We start from the raw sequence: 27,580 nt of genomic DNA, 5'->3' as shown, positions 1-27,580 counted from the left end.
TAAAGGTCATATATTTGGTCTTCGTTTGATGTGTAGACTTCTACTGTTTTCACATCATAACAAATCATTTATTAATCATTTGTTCATGTTTTTGCAGTGACCAATCTAAAGTGTAAACTGTTCATCATTTGCAAATGTTTATAAATGTTTACTAATCATTTAGTATCTTTATGGGCATTGGACTTTTAGCTACTGTAACAAGGGTTGTGTAAAGAGTGGTAAGTTATGTGTATGTTAATGCTTCATAAAGACCCAACAGAGTGTAATTTGGGTGCAAAACATGCTTTTATTGCCTAAACAGGGTATTCAATGAACCATATTTCAGAAAAAAAAATCAAGAAAATATTTGTTAATTTATGCAAAGATTGTAATATAACTCTAAACTTTTGACCTCTTACCCAACCCTTAAACTTACTCAATACCACCAAACCCTAAACGTACCCGCATCACACCTCAGTAGCAGCAAATGTGTTGTACATTAACAAAAGCTTTTAATCATTGAATTTCAAGAAATGTGTGATCGTATGAATTAAAAGTTTCATGACATTTGTAAGCATTGTAAATTAATTATCTGTTGATCGTCAGGTAATGTTTAATATGTTTAGTAAACAGTAACAAGCACATTATCTCATGTTTATGTGAACAGAGCTGTAAATTACTTGAAAATGTAAATTCGTTACTGATTTTTTTTTTTTTTTTTTTTTTTTTTTTTTATAATTTAATATGTTTAGCTGCATATCATGTAACCATTAACCAACATCAGAGAACCATGAACATGCAAATGTGATTTAATTTTTAACCTATTACATTAAAATCTCAAAAAAAAAGTTTTGAGATTTTAATTTAATTTTAATTTGATTTAATTTAAACATTAAAATCTTTTTTTGAGATTTTAATGTAATAGATTAATAATTAAATCACATTTGCATGTTCATGGTTCTCTGATGTTGGTTAGTGGTTATATATAAAGTTTGGGAATCCCTGCATTACTGTACATTTAAATAAGAAATAGCGTGAATTTGTGTTTGTTAATGTGTTTGAAAGACAAAAGCCTTCCATAGACACAGTAATACATGGTGAAATATATACTGAGTGAGAGCCTAATTCAAATACAAATTAATGTGTTAGTTGATGCCATGTTGAAATGTTGAGAAAACGCTTCTTAAAATTAAAATTTAAAAATTTAAATTAAAATGATTTTTGTACATCGTTGTAAATCAGTAGTCAAATGCTGTGTGGTCTCTTAATTGTCTGTGTAACTACAGTGACTGGTCTTTGTGTGAATGTCCACAAAACTGGAAGACTTTCTGAATATATATATAAGTGGGTAGACTATCTTACAAAGGAACATTTAAAAGATCGAATTCAAGGAATTTGGGAGAATTGATATTGTGCATAATATGTGTAATCAATAATAAAGTAACTGTAGTCTGATTACGAGTATTTTTAAATGTAATTTACTTATGTAAATGTAATTAGCCATTGTCAATCACTGTGCGCCAGTTGGGTCTGTCATTTGCAAGTGCCTCCCAGTTGTCCAAGTTGATGGAAATGGCCTGAAGATCCCTTTTAATGACGTCTTTAAAACGTAGATGGGGGCGACCATGTTTGTGGGGGGCATTTGCCAGCTCGCCATATAGTAATTTTTGGGAGGCAGGTGTCTTTCATTCTACAAATATGTCCAGTCCAGCGAAGGTGGCATTCAGAAAGAATGGTGTACAGGTCACTGGAACCAGTTCTCTCAAGTATGACAGAGTTTGGCACATGGTCCTTCCAGCATACACCCAGTATGGAGAGAAGGCAGTGAAAATGGAAGGTGTTGAGGTGATGTTCGTGCCTCCTGTATGTTGTCCATGTCTCACTTGCAAATAGTAAGGTGCTAAGTACACATGCATGGTATACACGGACTTTGAGGAGCAATGAGAGGTGCTTGTGCCAGACACGCTTGCTCAATTTTCCAAACATTGATGATGCCCTCCCAATGCGCATTTCAAGCTCTGTGTAAAGGTTATGGTTGTTTGATACTTTGGAACCCAGGTAGGTGAATTGGTCCACCACAGATAGACATGTGTTATTAATGTATACTGTAGGGTTCAGGGTTGCAGGTTGGGCAAGGATAACTGTCTTTTTAAGACTAATCTGCAAACCAAACTCTAGACATGCAGCGGCAAAAGATAAGCAGAGTAGTTGTAGATCTGCCTCTGAGTGGGCAACTAAGGCAGCATCATCAGCATAAAGCAGCTCACGTACGTACTTTAGTCTTCGCCCGCAGTCTGGCCAGATTAAACAGTTTTCCTGAGCTGCGGGAGTGTAGAAGAATACCTGAGTCATCAGAGAAGGCATGGCGTAGTAGGGCAGAGAAGAAAATTCCGAAGAGGGTAGGAGCAAGGACACATCCCTGCTTTACCCCTAACCTTATCTGGAACTCTTCAGAGCGAGTGCCTTCAGACTGTACGTTTGCCTTCATGCCCTCATGAAACTCAGTGACCACCTTCAGTAGCTTTGGAGGGCAGCCAAGTCTTTGTAGGATTAGGAATGTCCAGATCGACTAACGTAGTCAAAGGCCTTGGTCAAAACTACAAACACCAAGAACAGAGTTTTATGCTGTTCAATACACTTTTCCTGTAGTTGTCAAACACAGAACGCCATGTCTGCTATGGAGCGGCCAGCACGAAACCCACACTGGCTTGGCAAATATCTTGCCAGCAAGACTGAGCAGAGATACTCCTCTGAAGTTGTTACATGTTGGCACCTCTAAGGACATCTGGGAGATATCCACTATTCCAGCACATCACAACCAGATGATGTAGGACAGAGGCAAGAACATCACCACCTGCCTTATAAGCTTCAGGGGGGAGGCCGTCAACTCCGGGAGACTTGTTATTTTTCAGTGCTTTAATTGCAAATTTGACTTCCTCAATGGTAATATCTGCATCCAGGTCAGACATAGGGGGAGTTCAGGAACAGCAGCAGTTATGTTGGCAATGTTTTGGCTGTGACAGGCTGAGCATAGAGAAGGCTGTAGTACTCTGTAGTACTCTGCCCATCTCGCCAATTGAGATTCCAAATCAGTCAGAAGTTCACCTGAAAGGGAACAGAGTGGAGATGATTTTTTAGGGCCTGGGCCCAAGGCTTCTTTCAGACCTTCAAACAATCCTCGGATGTTTCCAATGAATGCACTTGACTCAATACGGTCATACAGTGTGCTCCAGTAAGTCTGCATGGCTATGCGAGTGACCCATTGGACATTGCGGCATGCCTGCTTCAATGCTGCCTTATTTGAGCGAGTGTTATGCTGCAGTTAGGACAGTCTGGCTGAATGATTCGAATCAATTGCAGGTAGGAGCAGTCTGGCATGGGTTTTGAACCAGTCAGGTTTGGATCTGGATCACTTTCCAAAGATGGAGAATGCAGCCTTTGTGGTAACAGAGTGGAAGTGCTGCCAGGCAGCCGTGATGTCTGCATGAGGAGGTGAGGAGTCAAAGCTGGAAACAAGTAGTTCATGGAACGCATGCTTGCGACGCAGGAGCATGGGTTGCAGAAACATCCAGACGAGGAGTAGGCTTGGGCCTGGCATAATGAAACTTGCTTGGGACCATCCTTAGTTTGCAACATAGAAGGGCGTGATCAGTGTCACAATCTGCTGAATGCAGTGATCGGCAGTGTGATACTTCCTTCAAATGCTCACGCTTCACCAAAACATGGTCAGGTTGGTGCCAGCGCTTAGAACGTGGATGACACCAGGTGACCTTGGAGGAGCTTGAGCCCTGAAAGAATGAGGAGAGGACACAAAGATGGTGGGTGCTACAAAGTTCCAGTAAGAGCTGACCATTTTCATTCATGTTGCCATTTCCATGGTTTCCCAGAATGTCAGGCCATGCACTAGAGCTAGCACCCACTCGGGCATTAAGTCACCAAGGATCATCAAACGTTTCATTTGAAGGGGTCTTCTGAACAATGCCGCTAAGTTGATTGTAGAATGATTCCTTTACATCTAGAACAGAAGTTAGTGTAGGGGCATAAGTGGCTATGATTGTAACTGGGCCACAGTTTGTGTGCAGGTGCAGTAAGGAGAGAAGTGAGGAGATGGGCACAGGTTTTTCCACTGAGGACAGTAGCTTGTTTTGGATTGCAAAGCCAACACCGTGCATTGGTCTGTCACCATCTGGGTATCCGTTCCAGAATAAAGTATAGTTTTTTTTCCCGGACAGATCCAACACCGGTCAGCCAGGTTTCACTCAGGGCTGCGATGCAGATGTTAAGTCGGAGTAGTTCTGCGTCAATCAGTTCTGATTTACAAGGTGAGATGCAGTCCATATCAGAGTTAACGCCAAGAGAATGCACATTCCAGCATGCGATGGAAGTGTACACGACAGTTGAGGGATTACGACCAGGTCGCGCCTGCCGTACTCGCAAACCTTGCCGAGCAACGACAGCACTCTTAAGGACAAAGTGCTCCCGAGTTGCCAGTCATGGAGGCTGAATATTAGACATCATAATGGAGGGATAAGATGCTCATAGTAGAGAGCGCCCAGGCAAAAAGAAGTGAAAGCATGCATGCCCAGGTCAAACTTCCACCTCTGGACTCAATGCTACAGATTCCAACGGAACACAGGTGTGTGACGGTTGGTGTAGTTATGAGTTGCCCCACAGTGACCAACTGACTAGGTCTATTGCCCGTGACCATTGGCGAGGTGCTCTTCTGCTCACCGGGTGGCTGAGACAGACCGACTCAGGTGCTGTGATAGCAAACGCGCTCTGATACTCAGCATACCAGCCCCTGCTGCCGGGGCTAGCAGGGTGGACTGGGTTTTGTCTGGTCTCTCGCCTTTGACCTGTCTGGCTTGCTTGAAGCTACCAGGTGTACAAGGCCCCCGCTAGCTTAGCTCTCAGGATCACTGGGACTCACAAGCTGTTCCGCCATGACAAGGCACCAGTCCATGGAACAGAAATGGATTACACTACACTACAAGTGCACGTTCATTACAAATAACGGCACAAATGGACAAGTTCAGAGAAGTCTATCTATATTCTTTTATAATTTAAGGCAGCAACTGAACTTAAGTTTGAGTGTTTACCAATTGTTGTGTGTGCTGTGTTTTTAGCATTATTCAAATAATGTTAATACCAAATATTGTAGATATTAACTGTGTATAATGTGTCTTGTGTGTGTCACAAGAAGAGTACCATTTGTATAATACAAAGAGTCGCTGCCTAAGTAGAGTGTTCAACATCACTCACTTATGAAGTTCCTAAAGCAGAGACTGTCAGAAGTTCATCACCGGCAAAAATCCTTTGCAATTAATCATCTGTCCGTGAGCAGTGAGCATGTCACAGAAAACAAAGACTTAGCCTGATGAAAGGAATCTTTCACATTTCCCAAAATCTGTCTCAGACCGTCAGAATCAAGCAGCCTTATACAGCCTCACCAGTGTTTGGAACAGGGCCACGGTGTTGTGCCAAAATACAAATACTTAAAATAAGTCACATGATGTAAAAGAACACAATAAATGAATAAACACTGTAGGGGAAAAATGGAAACATTTCCTGGAGCTCATAGGAAGTTAAAAGAGAAAGTGAGAGAGAAGCATTATGTGAAAGTCTGAGCTGCTAATGTGTTGTAGTAGGAGGAGCCACAGGGAGGGAGATTTGGGAAAAGACTCTAGAAGTGCTCAGTGTGTGAGTGACAGGCAGACCATCAGGACCGCTGTGGTGCAGCCCAGAGCTTTTGTTTGTGTTAACCGAGGATTTACTGAACGTGTGTGTGTGTGTGTGCAGTATCATTCACACTGATGTAGCTATCTTGTGTGTCTGTGGAGATGTAAAGTGAATTGAAGGATTAGAGGAGTGTGTTGTGTGTGTGTGTGTGTGTTGTGTGTGTGTGTGTGTGTGTGTGTGTGTGTGTGTGTGTGTGTGTGTGTGTGTGTGTGTGTGTGTGTGTGGCACTGGTCTGGAATACTAAGTGGATATGTGATCAAATCTGGATCGAGCTGCAATGCCTACGGGTAAGAAATCACATTTGCATGAGACATCATAAAATATTGATAAACAAGTCTTTGTTGTTAATATTATTAGGTTAGTATGTTTCATTGTACTTTTGTTTACATTTTCTTCGTACATGTGCAGAATCTCACCATTAAAGGTGTCTTTATGGCTTCTGAAGTCATATCAGCTCTCGAAAGTTTCCTGTCAATGTGTGTGTGTCAACATTTGAACACTTCTCTGACTGATGTCAGAGCTGGTGTGTTTAAACTGCCCGAGTACTGCTGTCAGGGCACTCTCTGTTTTACTAAATGTAAGTATGTGTGTGTTGGCAAGTTGTGAACTGAGAGTATTTATTTGGCTTGGTTTGTGCTGGTGGGTTCGTGTACCAAACAGAAATCCTCTACACAACCTCAACTGACTGCTGTACTTAGGGCACAAAATTTCCTCCAGACATTAGATAGATCTGACCAAACTTTTCAAAGGTAAATAATACATTGTTCTTTTAAAGGGTAGGGTTTGGCTTCTTTGGGCTCATTATAACTAGATTGAAATAGCTAAGTAGATGTGTTTGTTGTTGTGAGCATGTGTTTGCATAAGATTTTGCATTAATATCAGTGGTATTACACTGTACAATTAATAATTATTTGTAAATAAAACAGATTATTGTAGTACGTTTCATTCTTTTTACATCAGATGTTCATGTTTAATTCACTCGTGAAATGGACCAGCAGTTTCTAAAGTCACCCCTACACATATTATTTTTTCTGTGTGTATTGAAAGGGTATATTTCAGTTATGTTGTTGTTGTTGTGAGGAAACCTTTGGCTCTCTGTTGCTCTCCCCCATTCCTGACCTAAATTAGTCTCCCATGGGTTGAGGGTTGAGGGGGGATAATAACAGTTTAGAGTCTGCTTTAAACAATACCAGCACCCCCTCAGGACATCTGTCCCTAAAGTAATACACCCAGCTGGAGAGAGCGAGAAAGAGTTCGAAGCGTGTGTTTGAAAGATGGCGTGGTAAAAACCTGTCAGAACATATTTGCAGATAACAATTACTTGTTTCAAAAGTTCAAAAAGCAGGAGGTTTTACCCGGGTTTACCCGGAGCTTCATTTTTCACTTCAGTGAGAAATAGCTTTTTGAAAGTACACTGTTCATTTAAGTGTGCACCTTTCTACCTTATTTACACATAAAAGTTTCAATGTAATACCTTAAGGGAACATATTACTGCTTTAAGGTACTAATATGCACCATTTGAGGGTGGATAAGGTCCAAATTTGTTTTTTTAGGGTACTGCCCCAGTGATAAGCTGTTGTACCCAGGTTTAGGTTTCTCTGCCTTAGTGAAATCTAATATGTGGTAACACTGGGGCTCCGTATGTGTGGTGTGTATATATTAGTATGCTCATTCATGCAGGTTAAGTCCCTTTGTCATGTCTTATTCTTTAAGTGCATTTGGTAATTTTGTTGTTATAAATTGTTTTTTAAATGCACATCATGCTATACATGTGTAATAAACTATGTGTATGTTATATTATTACGAAGATGAAAAATGAATCATTCATGCTAATGGTATTTCACTGCTGTCTGGGAATAGAAGCACATCAATACAAGATCCTGATCCTCCAGACAGGGCAAACATAGTTCAGATGTCATTCTGGACAGCAGCGCTTTGCAGATGACTGCAGAGATCATCAGACAAAGTCTGAAATATGGTCATCCATCCATCAAGAGTGTGAAGGGCTCTGTCCTTCTCCCACATGGAATAGTTTTTGTGGTTGATAAATTGATATTTATGATTCTCCTTGGACTGCCGTCAGACAGATTTGTCTCTTCCAGTTCTTTGATGAGTTATTGTAGATAGAAAGTCTGTCTGCAAGTAAAATGCATATAAAAAAAAGCATGAAATTAATTTATTTCTCTTTGTTGTGCATCTGGATGTTCATCGGTTGTAACTGAAGTAATGAATGTTCAACTCTCAACATTCTACAGTCAGATCTTCAGCGGGTTGATCTGATGATTTCTGGGAGATAATGGGTCGGTCTGATTGCAGGAAATGTGCAGCGAAGAAGAGCTATTTATAAAGATGTGATTATGAGAAGTCATTATGTTTGATTGAGAGATAAGCAAGGACTATTTCTCAGGATCCTCAGCTCTGGAGTAGATGAGATGTTTGGTGTGGTTTCGGGAATGCTTTCGGCATGTTATGAATCCTTTACAAGCATCCAGCTCCAGAAGTCGTGTAGGAGTTCCAGCATGTTTCAGAGACCAGAATAGAAGTTGTGTTGTTTGCATGAGTGTGTGTGCTGCTGTCATGCAGTCGGGCCTGAGAGATCTAATCCCATTGGTTATGGACACGCAGGGCTTGGCTGCAAAACACACATTGCCGTGGAGATATCAAGACCGCGAGAGCTTTGTGTCTAATTTTGTGCAAGTATCTGATTCTTTTTGTGCTCGGTGATCTGAGTTTTCTTAAAGCGAATGTGACAGTGTAAAATACTTGTTTGGGTTTGCATATGTTTCAGGCTGTAGGATTAATTTATAATGAATACACACAGAAATTCAGTGTTTGGGACTGATCACGGTACAGCAGACCAATGCATAATTTTAAAAGTAATATAGCATAATATTTTTTTTATGAAAATCTGTCATTGTGGAAATTAATTAGCTGCCACTTATGATAAAGAGATTATTCTGAATGCACCATTAAAGGATTGACCTTATCAGTCTGAGCAGATAGACAAGTCTAATATAAAGATGGGCAATCAATCAGGCGGAAAAAGCTAATTAAATCAAAAAGCAAAAACATGCATGTAAGCAAACACTGCTTATAATTCCAGAAAATATTCTCTCAAAAATCTGTCATACTCTGCTTACTGTCTTGGTTTTCTAACCTTGGAAATCATAGGCATCATGAATGCACCATAAAATCATCATAAAAGTAGTCCATATAACTCATGTGTTGAAGTCGTCTGGAGCCATATTATAGCTTAGCATGAAGAACAGACCGAAGTCCACTGATAGTCTTTCCCTCTCCTCAAGCTCCCAAATATCATTTACAGTATAAATGTAGAAAACAGCAGCTTAATTTCTCCTTTTGTGTTTCACGGATGAACAAAAATAATATGGGACTGTAAATTAATAACAGAATTGTATTTTTTTAAGTAAACCCATGTTTTATGAATGGTGCTGGTAAAATTGCAATACCACAAAACATATGGCAGCAACATTTCATGAGAAATTCATTTGCGCTAAAGGAACCATTTAACGATCATCTGCAGTCAACCATCTTTAATATGTTTAATACTTTGATGTTCTCACAAGCTTCTAATTTCAATTCCTCCAGTGGAGCACAGTTCTCTGGCCAGAACAAAAACACCCATCTCAAGAGCTCTCATTCTCTACTGATAGACATGTGTTGTAATTATACTGACTTGAATATCATTAGTTGCACACTTTACAGTTATATTTGATTGCACAGATCTGAAAAGTGACTATTCTGCGGACAAGTAGAGTCATTCACACTTGTGTTTGAGTATTTGACTTGTTTAAGAGTGTGTGTTTGGGAATGATTATATATGCTTACTGTACAGAATGTGCAGTCAGGAACTGCTTACTGTGCGTAATGACAGGGCAGAAATGTACACAGACTGCAGTTATATGACTTCCCTGTGTGTGCATGACTGGGTCGGAGTACACGTTTATGCAGTTTTGTGTACTTTTTGCTAAGGCTAGTATCACTATTCCTTTTGTTCTTACTAAGGATTAGAATTTGTTCTCAATTTTACCTTGGAAAGCAGTACATCCCAGCACAGTTTGTGCTAGAGACATGAATGATACATCATAAGTCTTGGACCACTTAGCTCACAGCTGGGTGGACTTCAGCTCAAAGTCTGTGTTTAAAACTTTTATTGACATCCAGCTATATATAAATACACACACATGACTTCAGTTTGGGAGTCTTTCAAAGTCTCTTTCTCTCTCAGTAAACTGTAAAAGCATCTCGTTCCCAGGCCTGAACTCCTTCAACCCTCTGAATGCGTGTGTAACTGTAAAACGTGCACCATTCATCTGAAGAGGGCAGTTGGGGGGACTATTTGATGTTTTCTGTCTGATGAGCGAATGAGAGTGAGGCACAGAGAGAGAGTGTGTGTGTGTAAGAGAGGTCTTTGTCCTTTAGTCTCCTCTGAATTATGTCATGTTTGAGTCTCCCAGCAGTAGCCCCTCAGAGGGGGGCTGACAGGGCTTAATCCGCCTTAAACCCCCAGAGTTACTCTCTCTCCTTTCTTCATTCTCCATCTATCGTTCACTGTGAGGAATGGATATGTGTGTCTAAGCCAGCATTGTGATATGAAGGAGAGAGTAGGAAATTGGAGACCAGCTGCCCACCTTCTGGTTTTACCTCTGAGTAACAATGCGTGAGCGGTAAAGCTTTTTGAGACCTACATGGAGCTTCATAAGGCACATTCACTAAATGGCTCTTTACTCTTTCAATACAAAAGTAATCAGTGCTATTTAAAACTATATAGGGATGCAACAAATGATTATTTCGATATTTATTTTGACAAATCTTAACAATGATTAGAATGATTAATCGACCAGTTGTCAATAAAATCACTGACTGTTTTTTTTTAAAGTGACGTGACATTCAGCCAAGTATGGTGACCCATACTCAGAATTTGTGCTCTGCATTTAACCCATCCGAAGTGCACACACACAGCAGTGAACACACACACACACCGTGAACACACACCTGGAGCAGTGGGTAGCCATTTATGCTGAGGCGCCCGGGGAGCAGTTGGGGGTTTGATGTCTTGCTCAAGGGCACCTCAGTCGTGGTATTGCCAGCCCGAGATTCGAACCCACAACCCTAGGGTTAGGAGTCAAACTCTCTAACCACTAGGCCCTATAAGCAAGATTATCTCCCCTGGATTCGAACCCATGAACGCAGGGGCACAGAACCAGAGACTTAACAGAGCGCACCACTGAGTCGCTATAAGACTTTTTGTTTATTATGTTATTAAGAGGAAAGCGCTAACAGTTTTCTAACAGTAAGGCGCTGCTTGCTTGTACCGAACTACTTTTTAACCCTATCCGAAGAATGCCAAAGAACTTTGTCCGTGAGAATGTTGGCGACTTTAAATGTGACAGTATTTTTTTGTTTGTATTTTTGTGCAACTTTCCCACACTCTACTGGTTTGTCTTCGTTTGCTCTTCTCATACGTGCAGTGTCTTCTATTGGATTGCTTTCAGGAGGGCTGAACTACAGTCTTACTCTACAGCGCCACACTGGTTAACCAGTGTTATTGCAGCCCCTTACATTCGGTCATATAAGTCAAACGGCTGATCGACAACAAAAATATTTGTTGACATTTTCAACTGTCACATTGTTGATAATGTTGACTAATCGTTTCAGCCCTATTTAAGACAATGATTTCTTCAGCACATAACTCATCCAACATGTGATAAATAATACTTAATAATCAACACTAAATTGTCTTCATGATATTTGCATGCTGAATAATAAAGGAAGTTGTGGTCTAATGGTCAGAGATTTGGGCTCGTAACTCAAAGGTTGCGAGTTCAAGTTTCGGGGCGGCAGGAATTGTAGTTGGGGGAGTGAACGTACAGCGCTCTCTCCACCTTCAACAACAGGACTGAGGTGCTCTTGAGCAAGACACTGAACCCCAACTGCTCCCCGGGCTGCCCACTGCTCCGGGTGTGTGTTCACGGTGTGTGTGTTCACGGTGTGTGTGTGCACTTTGGATGGGTTAAACGCAGAGCACAAATTCTGAGCATGGGTCACCATACTTGGCTGTATGTCACGTCACTAATCATTAATAAAACTAGTGAAAATGAAAACAAAAGTCTTATATTAAAATATGGATCTGGGCCATATCTTGTGACCAGTATATCATATAGACTTAAGGTGAAATCATCTAGCAATCCCATAGCAGTCACACAGATCACTCTAGCATACAGCAATGCTGTAACAACCATTCAGAATATCCTAGCAACCACCTTGCAATTTTCCAGCAATCATCCAGCCCTAGCAACCACTCCAAACACCCTGGCAACCACCTAGAAATGCCCTAGAAATGGCCCAGAACAGCTATGATATATAGCAACAAAAATGTTGTCATATATCACTGTACTTCCGCAGATCAAAGGGTAAATATAAATAAAGAACACTGGATTTAACTGTAATATAAACTGGTGAAACCCAGAATCCTCTGATAAATAAACCAAAAGGCTTAGTGCTTTAATGGATTTGGTTATACTGATCAAAGTAAACCTGATCTTAAACAAATGTCTTTACATATAACAAACACACACACACACATTCTTACACATTCTGCGCTTTTTACTTTGAAGTCCAACAGCACATCAAACTTGTGCTTGCTGATCCATTGGATTGCATGTCTCTATGTGTGTGTTTCTGTGTGTATGTGTGTGTGTGGTTGTTATGGCATGGCAACTGTTTTTTACAGGGTATATCAGTGATACTGACAATATGTGTGTGTTTGTGTTATTGTGTGATGGTAATTCCAGTCATGTGATAGTTGGTGCTTCTCTGGAACAGGAAGCATAGTCTATAAAGCACAAGCTATTGTCCTTGTTTCTCACAATTGACTGATTAGTTTGCTTGAGAGCAGGCAGTAAAGCAGTCAGTTCTTTCATGACAAATAGCCCATTAGGGCTTCATCTTTGTTTCATATAATCAGGTCAAATGGAAAACATTTCAGAGACAGAGCAAATATCCAAAGGACTTTAACCTCAAGTTATAGCTTGTTCACGATAACTATAACAATAACCATAACTGTGATGTTTTAATAATCATTCTAATTCAATGAGACTATTGAAGTCCACACCACAACTATAGCAATAATGATACAGAGGAACAACATTGTTGCAATCACTTTTAGGATACTTTTTTTTCCAGCTGATGTACAATAAAAACATTGAAAGCCAAGAACAATCCATCCACAGAGCTCAAGAATTTAAAGCAATAGATGACACTGCAGAACATGTTTATAATAAACAGGACATTATTGTGCATTTGTGTAGATATTATGTGAATGGATCTTTACAATAAAGAGATTAAACCTGTAGATGATAACCATTGCATTGTGATTAATATTTAAATTCTGGCATGTTTCAGTTTGGATTGATAATTTTATTCATATAGAAGCAACCTTTTGTGGCTTTGCCACTTATGGTTATGAGTGGCAACAAATAATATGGAAAGGAAAAGGAGCACTGACTCTTCTCAAGGTGCCATTTACTAAACTGATACCAAATTTTTCTCAAAATTATTAACCTGAAAACAAGTCCGCCGTAATGGCTTACGCTCTGATAAACAACATGAGACAGCACTGTTTTCTAGTTCAGTTGAGTTTCACGAGATTGAGGCCACCAAGCTCTTTCATTGATAATGCATTATGGTAGGTAGCTTTTAATGCTTAAATCTTTATCCCTCCCCATCCCATCCCACCTGTCCCGCTGTCAGTCTCCTCATCTGCTAGAAGCTGAAAATGAGGGATAGATGTTATATTAATAGCACTGCACAAGTACAATGTATCAGCACAGTACAGGTAAAGAGAACAGGTCAAGTTAATCAAGATAAAATCACTGGCATTTCTGCTTAGTTCATTTAAAATGTTTGTCTAATAACCCAGGATTTGATCTCTTTTTTTTTCTGTGACCTCATGCAAGAATTTTTTTTGACCTGATTACATATAAAAACTACATATATAAATAATTATTTATACAACAAATATTAAAGTATATTATATGGCTATAATGAGCTTGTAAAAGTCTTGGGCTGTTTTTGTTGTTTTGGGAAATGTGAAAAAGGGGTGTGGTGTTCTCATCATGCTGTAAGGAAGTGAAGACCAGTGGCCAGTTAGTCATCCATTTTTTTTTTTTTTTTTTTTTTTTTGAACTGGTCATAACTTAAGATCCAGTTACGTAAAAAAAAAGTAGATTTGTCTCCTCTGAATCCAAGAATCCTGCTTGACTGACTGCTAGTTGGTCGGACTAGTTCTTGAGACACAGTCTTCACATAGTGGCTATGCTTTATCAAACTGGCACACTCTTCTACATAGCTGGTTCAGGTTATCATTAGCTTTTCCAGAAAACTAGTTTGCTGCTTTGCTGTCAGGCATCTACATATGCAGCTCTCACCAAAGCAGAATCCTAACTGAAATGCATCTCATAAGTGTCCAATTTATTCTTTAGACTGCACTATTCAAATCTGTGCCGTGATGCATTTGTGGTTGTAGAACTTATTGTCTCTCTCATATGTTTTCATTCAAGCTGGCAAGCCCGTGTGATGATACATAATCATAGGCTGTTCTTCTAATGGTCAGTGGCAACTGACGTAAAACTTGAAAGTGACTGAACTTTGTGTGCTGTGTTACCAGGCTGACACCTGAGCTGCTGAACTCCACTCCTTTTGTCAGTCTGGGATGGTTTAGTGTGTAAGATTAGTATTAGAATGCTGAAGGTGCCCAGATGATTTACTATGTCTGGTGGATTTTCAAAGTCCATGCATACTTCTTGAGCTAATATTGGCCACATCCCCTTGTGCAACAGTTGTTGGGGAAAAAGATGATCCCCTTGCAAGGGACATCCTTCCTGAATTTTATAAATTCATTTATAAAAACCCATTTATACTGGGTGATATTATGAAGACACGTCATGTTTGTGGTGTGCATATTTGGGAGCAACAGCGTGCTGACTTTTAGATTTTTAATAGGTAAAACATCATGAAGAAGTTTCCAACTGAATCTCACCTGTAAGATAAACACAGCATGCAACGGACAAACTCATGCATGAACAGTGTACAGACACACCCACAGAAGTTCATTTTACTTGAACACAACCCCACCCACCAAAACACACAATCAGTGTGCAGTGAACCTGATGCATGAAACATGAATAAAGTCTCTAACATAAACAGACGTATCCATTCATCTGTTCAAGAGTTCAACTGAAATAAATATGCAGCACACAAGCATGCGTGTTTACTCGATTACTGCATCTCACTTTGCGTGTGTCTCGTGAAAGTGGGTCAGTGTGTGAGTTTGCCATGCAGGGGAATTAACCAATCACAGCCTGGCCCAAACAATCAAGAACCAATCATGTGGCTTTGCTCTGGGGCCCTGGATAATATAGACGGCTCCATGTTGAGTGAGTGATGACGGTGATTATTCATAACTGGCAGCTGAGAAGGAGACATGTGGTTGACTGCAAGACAAAAAGAAAGTCTTTGATTCCCTGGAAACCCTTTATATGGTTTTGTTGTCAGAGAGAGAGTACTTGTTGCATCTGACTGGCTTCCATGATGTGATTTGGTGCACACTGGATGATATATTGTAATTCAATGCTTCACTTTGTCCCATATGTATATTGCTTACCACTTTTCACTGCAGTAATCTACCTATTGTGTTAACGGAGGGTAAAAATGACCATGTTACACTGAGTTGATTGTGTGTGCACACCTGTGCTAGTGTGTGTGGAGTGGGTGCGTCTGGATGATCTTACAATGTTGTGTTAGTTAGTCTCACAATAGACAGTCTACAACCACACACAATCACACACACACACACACACACACACACACACACACACATGGTCACACAAAGCTCGCTTTCATTTCACCCATAGAGTAAAATGTCTCTATTACACATTAATCTGCTCATTAAAGCCTCTCTCTTTCAGTGCTAGCTGGCCTTAACCTTTTATGAAAGTCTCTCTCTCTCTCTCTGTGTGTGTGTATTCCATGGTAATTCACTGAGTGATGTGATGAGTGACCATCAACTGGTGGTAGAGTTGCTACCTTGAATACAGAAAAATAAGGGACGCCTGGGGGGGACACCCCTTGGGGCCACGATGACCACAGGTCCGATGACGTGCCAGTGGTGGTAAATCAAAACTTAAAACATGTTTTCATAAAAATATGAATTGCTATTGAACTTTAGTAATTGTATAAGGTGGCATGAACACAGATTTTGGATAAAATATTTGTCATTGTTTGCAGACAGTAACACCACATAATAAATAACCGATCTACAAACATTTCTAAATTCATGAAAAACACACAATTTAGTTTTTATTATTATTGGTAAATTAATCTATTTTATAAAGTGTATTGTTAATTCTACAGTAGCCTATTGAATAATGCAATCATTTAAATTAGTTAAGTTGTTTATTTGCTTCATATAGGCACTATATTTTTATATTTTATTAAATATATCTCTCTTATCTCTTATTAAAATAATGCTTATGTCTCTGACTGTACACTTTAACTGTAATACATCAAATTGACTCTGTGCCAAGAGACCCGCCCTCCTCTGACTCTGATTGGCCGTGAACCTGAAACAAACCAAACAATCAAATAATGGCAGCAAGTCTTACTCAATCAGGGGCAGAATAGGACGAGTCTTCACAAAATGCCGGTGGGATGATCTGCATGAGATGCTGCATTGAAGACAACTCCATCCCGTATTGATTCATAATGGGACGCAAATATAGGACGATTCTGTATTTTAAGGGACGGGTGGCAACCTTAACTGTTGGGCTACTGTTTTAAGATACAACTGAATCAAACCCAAAATCAAAGACGCGTGAAATCTACCTATTGCAGTAAAAGCTCGCAAAATTAAATAAACACAATGGTTTTATGCTTTCTAAAGAAAATCTGAATGGTGCTTGCCTTGTTGCTCACACACCAAAATGCTTAGATGGTGTGAAGTTTGCTATGTGGCTGCTAGGGTCATTTGAGTGGTTTCTAGGGTTTTGTTCAGTGTTTACTGTCCCAAGTCCCCCATTAATCACCTAGTATTATGCTAAAAAAACATTAGCAAATGTGTAGAATCACCCATAAAACCACAAGTTCTTGGTTTTACTATTGGTGTGTTACTATGTTAGTATGGGATAACGGGACAGTGAGACTGGTGAGATAAGAATAGTTATAGCTACTTAAAAGTACACTTTTAGCTTTCTCTTAAATTGTGTACAACGCAAAACAGGAACAGAGAGAGCCCAGCAGAGTTGTCTGAAAGACAAACCCAGAGTCATTTTAAGGGTGCTTTCACACCTGTCTCATTTAGTTCGGTTGAATCGTACCAGAGTTAGTTTCCCCGTTTGGTGCGGTTCGATTGGGCAGGTGTAAAAGCAGCAATCACACTCGGGTGCGCACCAAAAGCGGACCAAACAAGCGTACCGAGACCTGCTTGAAGAGGTGGTCTCGGTACGCTTTCAAATGAACTCTGGAGCGATTTCTTTTGTGGTGAGAACCTCGAACAGACACAACTGCAAAAAGTACTGATCATTTTTGGACTAAACCAGCTGCCGTAGTCAGCTGCGCTGTGCATTATGGGATGAGGAAGTGTTTGTTGACAGTTTGCACTTTAGCATGGCAGCTCGTGGAAAAACTTGGAGTAGTGAGGAGGTGCAGAGCCTCATAGAAATTTGGTCAGATGACCATGAGCAGTTAAGAAGAATTAATGCACGCATCTACTTGAAGTTACGAGCGATGCCCGTTCGCCGTTTGCAGTGCATTAGAACGTTGTTTTCAAGCTGCATCCGCACTTCATTATAGAAATGTATTGTTGCATGCATATTGTGGTTTATACAACAATGTAATAGATTATGGCCAGGGACAAAACCAGCCCGCGCAGTCGTCTCTCCATAGTTGTGTTGTCTCCGTGTTGTTTGCTGGCTTTTCCTCTTATGTTGGAATTTTCCCGCACGTAAATTCTGACCAATCGAAAAGCAGTTTAGGAAACACGTCATGGCCAATGAGTGATGTGGATGTTGTCATGTGACTGCATTTTGGTTCGTTTAAACTGGTTCGGACCAAAGCAATCAGTGTGGTGTGAAAAGGAACATAAAAAAGCTGAAAAATGCTACAATGTATAATTGTTTGCCCTTGGTTCGGACCAAATGAACCGAACTAGAAATGTGAAAGCATCCTAAGTGTGTGTTGTTTGAGTGTGTACTACTGCAATTATTACACAGGAATGCTAGAAATTTCTGTGGGTTTCTCCTAATGTTTTTGTGTGCAAGTTCCCCCTCGAGATCTAAGTCTGTGGGAAACAAATATATAAGTTGCAGTGTGTGGGATTTTTGGTTATAATTTTGTGTTCAACATGAATCAGGAGTCCATTTAAAGGGACAGTTCACCCAAAAACCCAAAAGTTGCCAGTAGCTATTAGCTTTCATAGCATGAGTATAGAAAAAAAAAAATCATGGGGACCATACAATGATAGTATGGGGACCAGCATGTGTTTCAGAATATTCTTCATAATACCTTCTTTTGTAATCCCTTTAAGAATGAAAGTGCTGCATGCTAATTTATCAAAATTCCTCAAATGTATAAATCCGAATATGCATATTGCATTGGGCTGCCATAATGGACAAAGAATGATTTTAATACTTCAAAAAGTAATGAAAAGTCAAAGTTTTAGGTCAACGCAGATGACAAGGAATAGACAGTGTATGGGACTATTACTTGGGGTGTTTGTATGCGAGATAATTAACAATTGTTGTGATGCTAAGCAATCATAGCGAACTAGTCAGTAAGCAAGCATGTGAGGAAGGTGTGAGGGAGGTAGAGCAATAAACCTTACTTAGTGTTCTTGTTTACCTGGATGTTCTTGATGTTAAGATATATATTATCAAGTTGAGCAAAGAGTTGGTGGTGTTAAAATTATTATTATTATTTTTAAAACATTGTTGTTAAAAATAGATTTTAACGCTACAGTAAAACTGCTGTTCGCCTTCAAAAGTAATGATACTTTCTTTTCCCACACAGAATGTGACACATATGTTGGTTTATTTTCAGTTTTTTAATATTTTTAAATATAATTTGAAACGATACTTCATCAGATGCAATATGCCATTATTTACTGAGTTGTGGAACACTGAACTAATGTATAACCCCTTTTTATCTTTCAGAAGATTATCCATTCTCCACTGATGTTTTACCGCCACTGCCGGAGGTCCCTGTTGGAGGGCCGGTCCTAAGCCAGGCAGGTGGTCCCATCAGAAACTCTGCTCTGAGATATTGCTCCTCACGCAGCATGGACTCCACGCACTGCAACGAGCGTCCGGTGAGCTACGGCTCCACCTCTTCATCCGCCTCCTCCCGTGACAGTCACTGCTCGCTGGGGGGGCGGCCGGTATTAGGCTCCGCCCCCGAGAGGGATCATGATTCTGGAGCCATCCGACTGGAGCTGGTGCCTGCCCAACAGCTAGAGGAGGAGGAGACAGGAAGACAAACACCTACACCGACCAATCAGAGCGATGCAGATATTCAGTCACCGGAAGGACGTAAAGTCCAGTATGTGGACCGAGTGGTGGAGGAAATCCTTGAAACAGAAAAAACCTACGTCCAGGACCTTCAAAGTATAGTCCAGGTAAGAAAGACACAAAGCATGTGCAGTCACTTTCTGAGAGAGACATTCAGCAGATTGCTTACTCAAGGTAACAAGCTACATTTAAAGGAATAGTCCCCTAAAAATGTATCATTATGAAAGTTTTTTTTTTTACTTTTTGTTGTGTTGTTTTATTCTGTTTTTGGATTTCAGTTACATCTAGTCAATATGTGACTAAATAACGGCATGCTATTTTATTTTAACGTTAGATTAAAATAATGTTTTTGGATGAAAAAGTGCTAAATGAAACCAAATATTCAAACATTATAGATTATATTAAGCCAGGATTAGGCTATAGTTCAGTTAGGACATTTAAGTAGATTTTTTTTTTTTAAATGTCTTAGGAAAAAACATTTCTGTTGTTCATCTTGAGACAAAACAATCGCACTGACATATTTTGAGATATGCCATTGCAAGTTTAATTCAGTTAATACAGCTCAGACATGCATTTTAGTCTGGGACTATGCTTAAGCCTTGTCTATGTTAAGCCTTGTCTTATCTTAATTTAAAAGTATTGACATTTAGCAAAAACATTCGAAAAAGAAATCGCTAGTGCATTACTAATATCTATAGGTATTATTCATTCTTGTCATATTTTTGTCAACAGCATGTTTAATTAAACTTATTTCCATAATTTGCATTTTTTGCTTCACTGTCACTGATTAAATAATAAAAAAAAACTTCATTAACAAACAATTTTGTCATGACCTGTTAATGAGACAAATATTGGTAATCCTTTATTGATTCCCATGTTGGTCCAAAGCTGTTTGACTTCTTGTTTGACTTCCACAGAACACAGAATCATTTTCATGCTGTCTTTTTCCATGCATAGTAAGTGGATGATTATTCATAATGTCAAGCTGCAAAAGATACTAAATTTGCACAATATATTGTTTGTTTTCTGAAGTCATGAACTTCTGAGAGTTACTCTTCACTGAAAGTCATCACAGAAACTCAGATCTCATTACAATTCTGCATTTTCAGACTTAAATTGTTGTGATTGTATATTTATATATGTTATGATTGTCACTGATATCAAAAATAGAAATTCAGTTCCATGGATTATAGCACATGATGTCATATGGTCTACTTTTATGTCTGTAATTACATCATTATAGATCTTGTCCAGCACACAACTTTCTTCAGAACATTACATTTTCATTTCCATGAAAGAAAGTCTGAATTCTGAATAACAAGTTAATGAGTAAATTTTGACATAAAGTTTATTTTTGGGTGAAGTGCTTTGCTCAAGGAAACAAATGGTAGTGAGTGTCCAGTGTATGGTTTCCCATACTTGAGCTCAAACCTTGAACCTTAAAACAGCACTCCCCATAAAACATGAGGCTCCAACTACTGATGCTCCTTGAGTAAGAGGCATGTGTGTGTGTTTCTTTGTGCATGATTTATACAGCTGTCAAATGTAAAGTGCACATGGCTGTCATTTGACCTAGGTGCGAGGAGATGAATACTAAACTCTTCCTCTCACCCTTGCTCTGATTTTCTCACTCTTTCTCTGTTAATGTGGGGATAGAGAGTTTTAGAGGGTCTCAGCCCCCTTCCCCACCTACTCCTCCATACAAACACATTCACAGGCCCCCGGCACTAAGAGAATGATGGATGGATTGAGGAGAGAATGAAAGAAAAGGAAAGCAGGCAGGATGGATGGAGGGGACAGATAAAGGAGAGGAAAGAGGGTTAGCAAAACAACTGAAAGAAACCATTCTGTTAGCACATGAGACCATTGAAAACGTGTGCTTGTGAAGTGAAGGCAACATATTTTCATTTTACATTGAGTTGTTACTGCTTGTCAGTGTTGTTATTGTTAACTGAAACTAAAGCCAAAACTATTAACTATTAATACTTTTAAACATAAAAAATACTTTGAATAAAATATAAATATTAGATTTTTTTTTTTTAATTACTAAAGTACTGTTACTAAAATTACTAAAACTATAACTGCAGTGGCAAAACTCGGCAGTCGGTTGCTAGGATGTTTCTAGGCAGTTGCTAGTGTGCAGATAGGTGTTGCTAGGGTGTTAAGAGTTGTTATTAGGTGGTTGCCTAGGATGTTCTAATGGTTGCTATGGTGTTGCTACATGGTTGCTAAGGCATTGCTAGGCGGTTGCTAAGGTGTTCTGGGTGGTTGCTATGGTGTTGCTAGGTGGTTGCTAAGTTATCCTGTGTGGTTGCTAGGCAGTTGCTATGGTAACCTGGGTGGTTGCTAGGGCACTCCTAGGCGGTTGTTAAAAAAGAGTTCCAGGTGGTTGCTAGGGTGTTCTGGACGGTTATGTTTGCGTTGCTAGGAGGTTAGTAGTTGTCACAGATCTTTAATATGGAGTTTTCTAGAGTTCTTAATATCCTGTGATATCCACTTCGCAGGACACTTAACGGTCAAACAGAACAAATATCTGAAGTGAGGGGAAACAAACTAAATGTGCAGAGCGGGGTTTCCAGCAGCTGTTCGCCACATCAGGACACTTATGATTGAACACATCATCTAAGGGGCCGTTTACACAACAACGTTTTCAGCCAAACATGGGAATTTTTTATGCTTATGGTGCCACTATATGTCAAGCGCATGTGTAATACGTATTAGGTATGTAGAGATGTGAAATACGTGTTGATTTTAAAGGCAAGTGCGAACAAACATACACAACAATGGCAGAGTACATGGTACTGTTGCTGCTGCTCAAGAGTTTGCTGACGCTTCTCCAGCTAAGTGTGGATTTACTTCAATATTACAACCAACGGCGGAGACGCATCATATACAACATATAACCATCACTTCCTTGTTTACTAACAAGGGGACAGCGCCAGCTACTGGCCTGGCATACGTAATACTGCATTTTTAGCCGTTTTCACGGATATGTGTAAATGTTAATCATGTTGTCTTGTTTACGTGAAACTTTTTAAAAACCCAAGGGAAAGACGTTTCCATTTTTGACTACACCGTTGTTGTGTAACCGTAGCCTAATAGACAATACACACAGAATGTCTGTTGGGGTCACAAAGCTGGAGCTCAAAGTTCCGCTTTAGAATGTTTGTAACTTGACATTTTTTTCTACAAGTAAATAGAAAAGCAGCATACTCAAAGAAAGCAAAGCAGGTACTTCCAGTGTAGAACGCTTTGTTGCTGATAATGTTGATTTGTATTTTTTTTTCCTGGGATGAAACCATCTTTATTTTACAGGTTTAACCCCGGCTCTCTGTCTGTCTTTATGTGTGCACGGGCTGTTGACACAGGTTGTGTTTTCCACACAGAATGGTTATCTTACACTGCCTGAGGGTGTTCAGGTAAAGATTTTTGTCAGAGTGAGAGAATCACTTATCTCATCTGTCAACCGAAGCCAGAGACATTCAGATGCAGGGCGGAGCAGGAGCTACAGATTCTGACATGCTGTGCTTATATCTGTGTATGTCAGAGTCATATATCATATGTATGTTTCTGCAGAACTAGAACACGATAATATCTTTATGAAACTTAAAGTGTTTCATTTCTGCATCACTGGCAGCACCAAATAAGACTGCAGTCATTGACTCAAACATGTATGTGGAAGGAATGGACCAGCAGAAGACGGGGGAGTATTTGAAGGGTTTGAGGCTTGAGACCATGCATAATTCTCTGGTACCACAAAAACTGCATACTTCAGCTTTGTTTAAACAAGGCCAGTTTTAGGTAAATCATGGCCATGTTGAACTCATTTTAATTTAGCTGATTTAGACGATGTCTTGCTTTCCCCCCACCTTATGTTCTGCTCCGTTTTAAAACTTTTTGGGTCCTTTATTTGTAGTAGTGCGTCAACCAAGTTGACCCCTATTGACCCCTATTTAAGCCTTGACCTCCTGATGGAAGTTATAACAAAAGGTTTTAGGGGTTAATAAAATCTACATATACACACAATTTCCATGGTCATCTTTCAATGCTTACTGTAAGTAACTCCACAAGAAAACCGCTGATCCATTGATGTGGAGAAGTCAATGTCAGATGTGAGAGTTGAAGCAGGGCTGTCTGTCCAAATACGTCAAACGCTGAACAACATGAAGCCAGTCAGTGGACGGGGCGCTCTGTTTGATGCTTCATCTGTTTCTCTGCAGGATTACCTGGAGTGCATCAGCAATCAGTCTCTTCTGCTGCTGGGGGATGAAGAGAGGAATGCTTTATTTGGAAACATCCGTGAGATCTACTTTTTCAACAGGTTCGTTTTAGCAACAAAAACATCTCTTGAGAGAAATGTAACGGGGGGTTGCCCATTTTCTTTCTTTGTGGACTTTTGTTCATATTTTACAACCACTTAAGTCATATAACAGAATTTGATTGAAAATACTCTTTTGATGATTTGCTTTTTCAAACTTATTTTAATGACCAAAAACATCTGTTAAGCAGAATGAATTCAAATTAAATTAAAAAACTACACCAGATGTAATACTATACATTAATCTATCAGCTATGTTGGGATGAAGTTGTGGCTTGTGGTTATGAACTTACATTTTCCCAAAAAACAAAAAACATAACAGGGTTGATTGACTGTACTTGATACATGCATTTTAAACATGAAAGAAAGAAAGAAAGAAAGAAACATAAATAAATGTAGAAGAATAGAACAATTTTAAAAAATTTAAGTATTTTAAAAAAATATTGGCAGAATATTACACAAAGCTAAATATTTATTTAAATTGTTTTGCTACATATTAATAAAAATAATGAAAAGAAAACAGCTTATATAACATTTAGTTTGACCTTCTGAGGTTGACGACTAAATATTTTTTTTAACATCTCCCATTTGCTGTCCTTAATGTCTTGATGAGGACAGCTCTTCTGTTTTAGACTGTCCGCTCTGAATCTTAGAATCTCTCTTTCCTCAGTTCCTCTCATTCCAGACCACACACACACCTGCACATTTTGCCAGACTCACTTCGGATTCAGCCCACACACACACACACACACACGAATCCACCACACACACAGAGTGCTGAAGTGACCACACATGCATTCAAAGTGCTGCTCAATTCATGGAAGTGACTCTTTCCTCACAGAACATGGCATACAATGCAGCTCAGAATTGCAAGACAATGTGAATAGTTTCATAATGGCTCAGGCCTTTAATGGATGTGAGTAATGATATTTAATCATTCTGTGTGTGTGTGTGTGTGTGTGTGTGTGTGTGTGTGTGTGTGTGTGTGTGTGTGTGTGTTTCAGTGATCTGCTTCATGACCTGGAGAAGTGTAACGCCAACCCAGTTGCCATTGCAAAGTGTTTCGTAGCCAAGGTAAAACTCTCATCTTGTCTTTGTGATTTGTTGATTTTATTGTTTATTTTTTTCAGCACTGACAAACCTCCCTCAAAAATGAAAATCTGATGATAATTTACTCACCTTCAGGTCATCACGTAGGCCTTTCATCCGTGAAACACAAATGAAGAAATTATGGTCACACACACATACAATCAACACTATTATGCCTATTACGTGTTAGAATTAGCTTCAAGTGTCTCTGTAGATTCATGTTTTAATACATGCGGATCAACAGCAGCTGGTTTGTGTGGTTTTCTGTCCTGCGGTGTTGTGTGATAATAGCTTTGTTTTGTTCAGGGTATTGTTGTGCTAATGTGCTGTTAGCAGGGGGCTGACAATTTACACAGTGCAAATGACTGTGGCTTACAAGAGCTCATATAAAGCCAGCCCTGAGCGTGAAACAGAGGTTTATTTGAGAAAACAGAGAGAGGTGCTTAAAACACATTGATAGTTTCCTCTGAGACGCTGAAAACAGCCCTGGCTTTCCTGTCTTCCTCTTCTACCCAGCTCTCAAACACACTCTCACACACTTGCTTACATGCAGACACACACTTTCTGTTCAGTGTTTCTCATTATTTGCTGACAAACTTGAAATTAGAACATTAAAACATGATATTTATCAGCAACAATAGTTAAAAGAGCTTATGAGGGAAATCTAAATATTTTTATGTTTACATTGGACTAAAAATCATTTAAATTTTAGTAATTTAGTTATGTGCTTTTGTCCTTTTTATTTCATTCCCTTTTATTATTATTTTTTATGTTCTAGAATAGGTTTTCATACTTGATTGTTCCAAAAACACATTATTTTTCACATATTTTACATTATTGTAGCATTTATCTTCCCATTTTCTCTTGAACGCTCTCTTTAGTTCCTGTCCCTTTTATCTTTAATTATTTTTTTACTATATTTTACTATGCAAATCAGGTAGAAATAGCCTGTTCCCACTGTTTACAGTGTATTAAGCTAGTTGTGTGTGTATATTGGTCAGTGAAGGTAAGTCATTATTAGCAAACAATCCCAGAACTGTGTGTGTGTGTGTCACTCGCGTTGCTACGGGTGGGCCTGGGTGGGCCTGGGCCCACCCACCTGTCAGTCAGGCCCATCCAGTCATTGGCCTCACAATGTAGCCTAACAATATTCAACAATAATGTATTTTTGACACGAACATTAGTAAGTTGCTCTGTTTCATTTTAGTTTAACATACTTAGCTAAACTTCAGTGTCCCTCTGTGAAATGTGCTCGTCGTTGTGAAGGGGGGATGGGCTGTTCGCAATCTGACTGCGAAATGCGCTATGCGGGCATTTCATCATCACCATGACAACCAAACAAGAATCAAGAAACATTAAGATTTGTTTTTATAGGTCAAGTATTGTGATAATCGCAACAGAAGGAGTAAATTATGTTGCAATTATCACAATACTTGACCTATAAAAATAAATCTTAATTTTTCTTGACTCTTGTTTGGTTGTCATGGTGATTATGAAATGCCCGCGTCAGATTGCGAACAGCCCATCCCCCCTTCACAACGACGTGGTGCACATTTCACAGAGGGACACTGAAGTTTAGCTAAGTATGAAAAATGAAACAGAGTAACTTATTAAAGTTTGTGTCAAAAAGACCACGGCCGCCGCAGGAGGAAGATGATGCAGATGTTCAGGAGCCTCAGCCATCAGTCAGTACCAATAACAAACTGTACTGTCGAACGTTTCTTTTCCACTGTAAATCGGATAAAAACTAGTATCAGAGCAACAATGTTGACACATAGACTGAACTCTTTGTCCCTTCTCTCATTTGAGAGAGAATTGACTGAATCCTTGGACTATAACGAAGTCATTGCTGTGTTCAACTCAAAGCCCCGTCGTCTCCTGTTATAAGCGCATCAAAAGTAAGCCAATCTACGTTCACTATGTACACTAGTTGCCTAGTTAATGTTGTTATATAACGTTGTTTATGTGGCCGCTGAGCCAGACCAAGCATTGTTTTTACACACTGTCCACTACTGTCCTGCTGATTTAATGATGGTGTTTTTTGCATCTGTCAGATGCGCGTGTGTGTGTGGTGTGGGCGCGCGCAGTGGAAATGCTTATAGTTATGTTCTTAACACTGCTTATGATGACATGATACATGCTTGTGCTCTCATTAAACTGTGGTGTATTCAAGAAGCAGGTGTACTGTAGTTGTGTTGGGCTATTTTGATAACAGATGCATTTTAGGCTGTGCCCACCTGATTTTCTCTGGGCCCACCTATTTTGTGATTCCTGGCTACGCTACTGGTGTGTGTGTGTGTGTGTGTGTGTGTGTGTGTAACTCAGCCAGTTCTGTAGTATAAAAAACACAAAGGGGCTGCAGGATTCCAGTAAGACTGAGCGGTTTTATTACATCTGATTACTATCAAAGCTTTCCCGAGAACACTGCCTTTCTCTTCCTCTCTGTTAAGGACAAATGCTGACTCAATGTGTTTCTCTGAGAATAGAAATGATCCACCTGCTGTTTGCAGCTATTCAGTTGAGACAGAAGGATATTACACAGCATTGGCACAACTTGTCCTGCAGGCTAATCATTCAATACAGCGTTTCATTTGCACCAAAGTGCATGATATGCTAACAGATCTGTCACAAAACAAAGTGTCCATTAATTTTAATATAGGAGGACATGTGATAAGTGCTAAATGTTTTTGTTCACATCTATACATGCATTTGTACACGTGAAGACAACTTTAGCATTATCAAACAGTAAGCACACATCTGGTTGAGGTTCTGGCTTTTAAACAACAAGAGAGTATGTGTGACGATCTCGATCCAGTAAGACACAGGGAGAGAGAGATCCAATAGCAGGTATGTTCTTTATTGGGGTAATCCA

At 39.5% G+C, this 27,580-nt stretch overlaps 1 protein-coding gene across 2 annotated transcripts in view; it reads left to right on the top strand.

The window, feature by feature from the left end:
* Positions 1 to 27,580, top strand: part of LOC132129766 (pleckstrin homology domain-containing family G member 1-like) — a 51,345-nt gene that overhangs the window by 7,325 nt on the left and 16,440 nt on the right. The window contains exons 1-4 of one of the 2 annotated variants that reach the window (XM_059541508.1): positions 5,903 to 6,005; positions 18,948 to 19,408; positions 23,522 to 23,622; positions 24,624 to 24,693. In XM_059541508.1, coding sequence (XP_059397491.1) covers positions 5,996 to 6,005; positions 18,948 to 19,408; positions 23,522 to 23,622; positions 24,624 to 24,693 — 642 coding nt within the window. In that variant the 5' untranslated portion in view covers positions 5,903 to 5,995. Of the gene's footprint in view, positions 1 to 5,902; positions 6,006 to 18,947; positions 19,409 to 23,521; positions 23,623 to 24,623; positions 24,694 to 27,580 lie in introns of those variants that run through there. The other variant, XM_059541509.1, reaches the window with a different exon arrangement.

Source organism: Carassius carassius, chromosome 46 (assembly GCF_963082965.1).
Source record: "Carassius carassius chromosome 46, fCarCar2.1, whole genome shotgun sequence".
Lineage (NCBI taxonomy): Eukaryota > Metazoa > Chordata > Actinopteri > Cypriniformes > Cyprinidae > Carassius > Carassius carassius.
The sequence above is the reverse complement of the archived record's forward strand: the minus strand, read 5'-3'. Positions and strand labels throughout refer to the sequence as shown.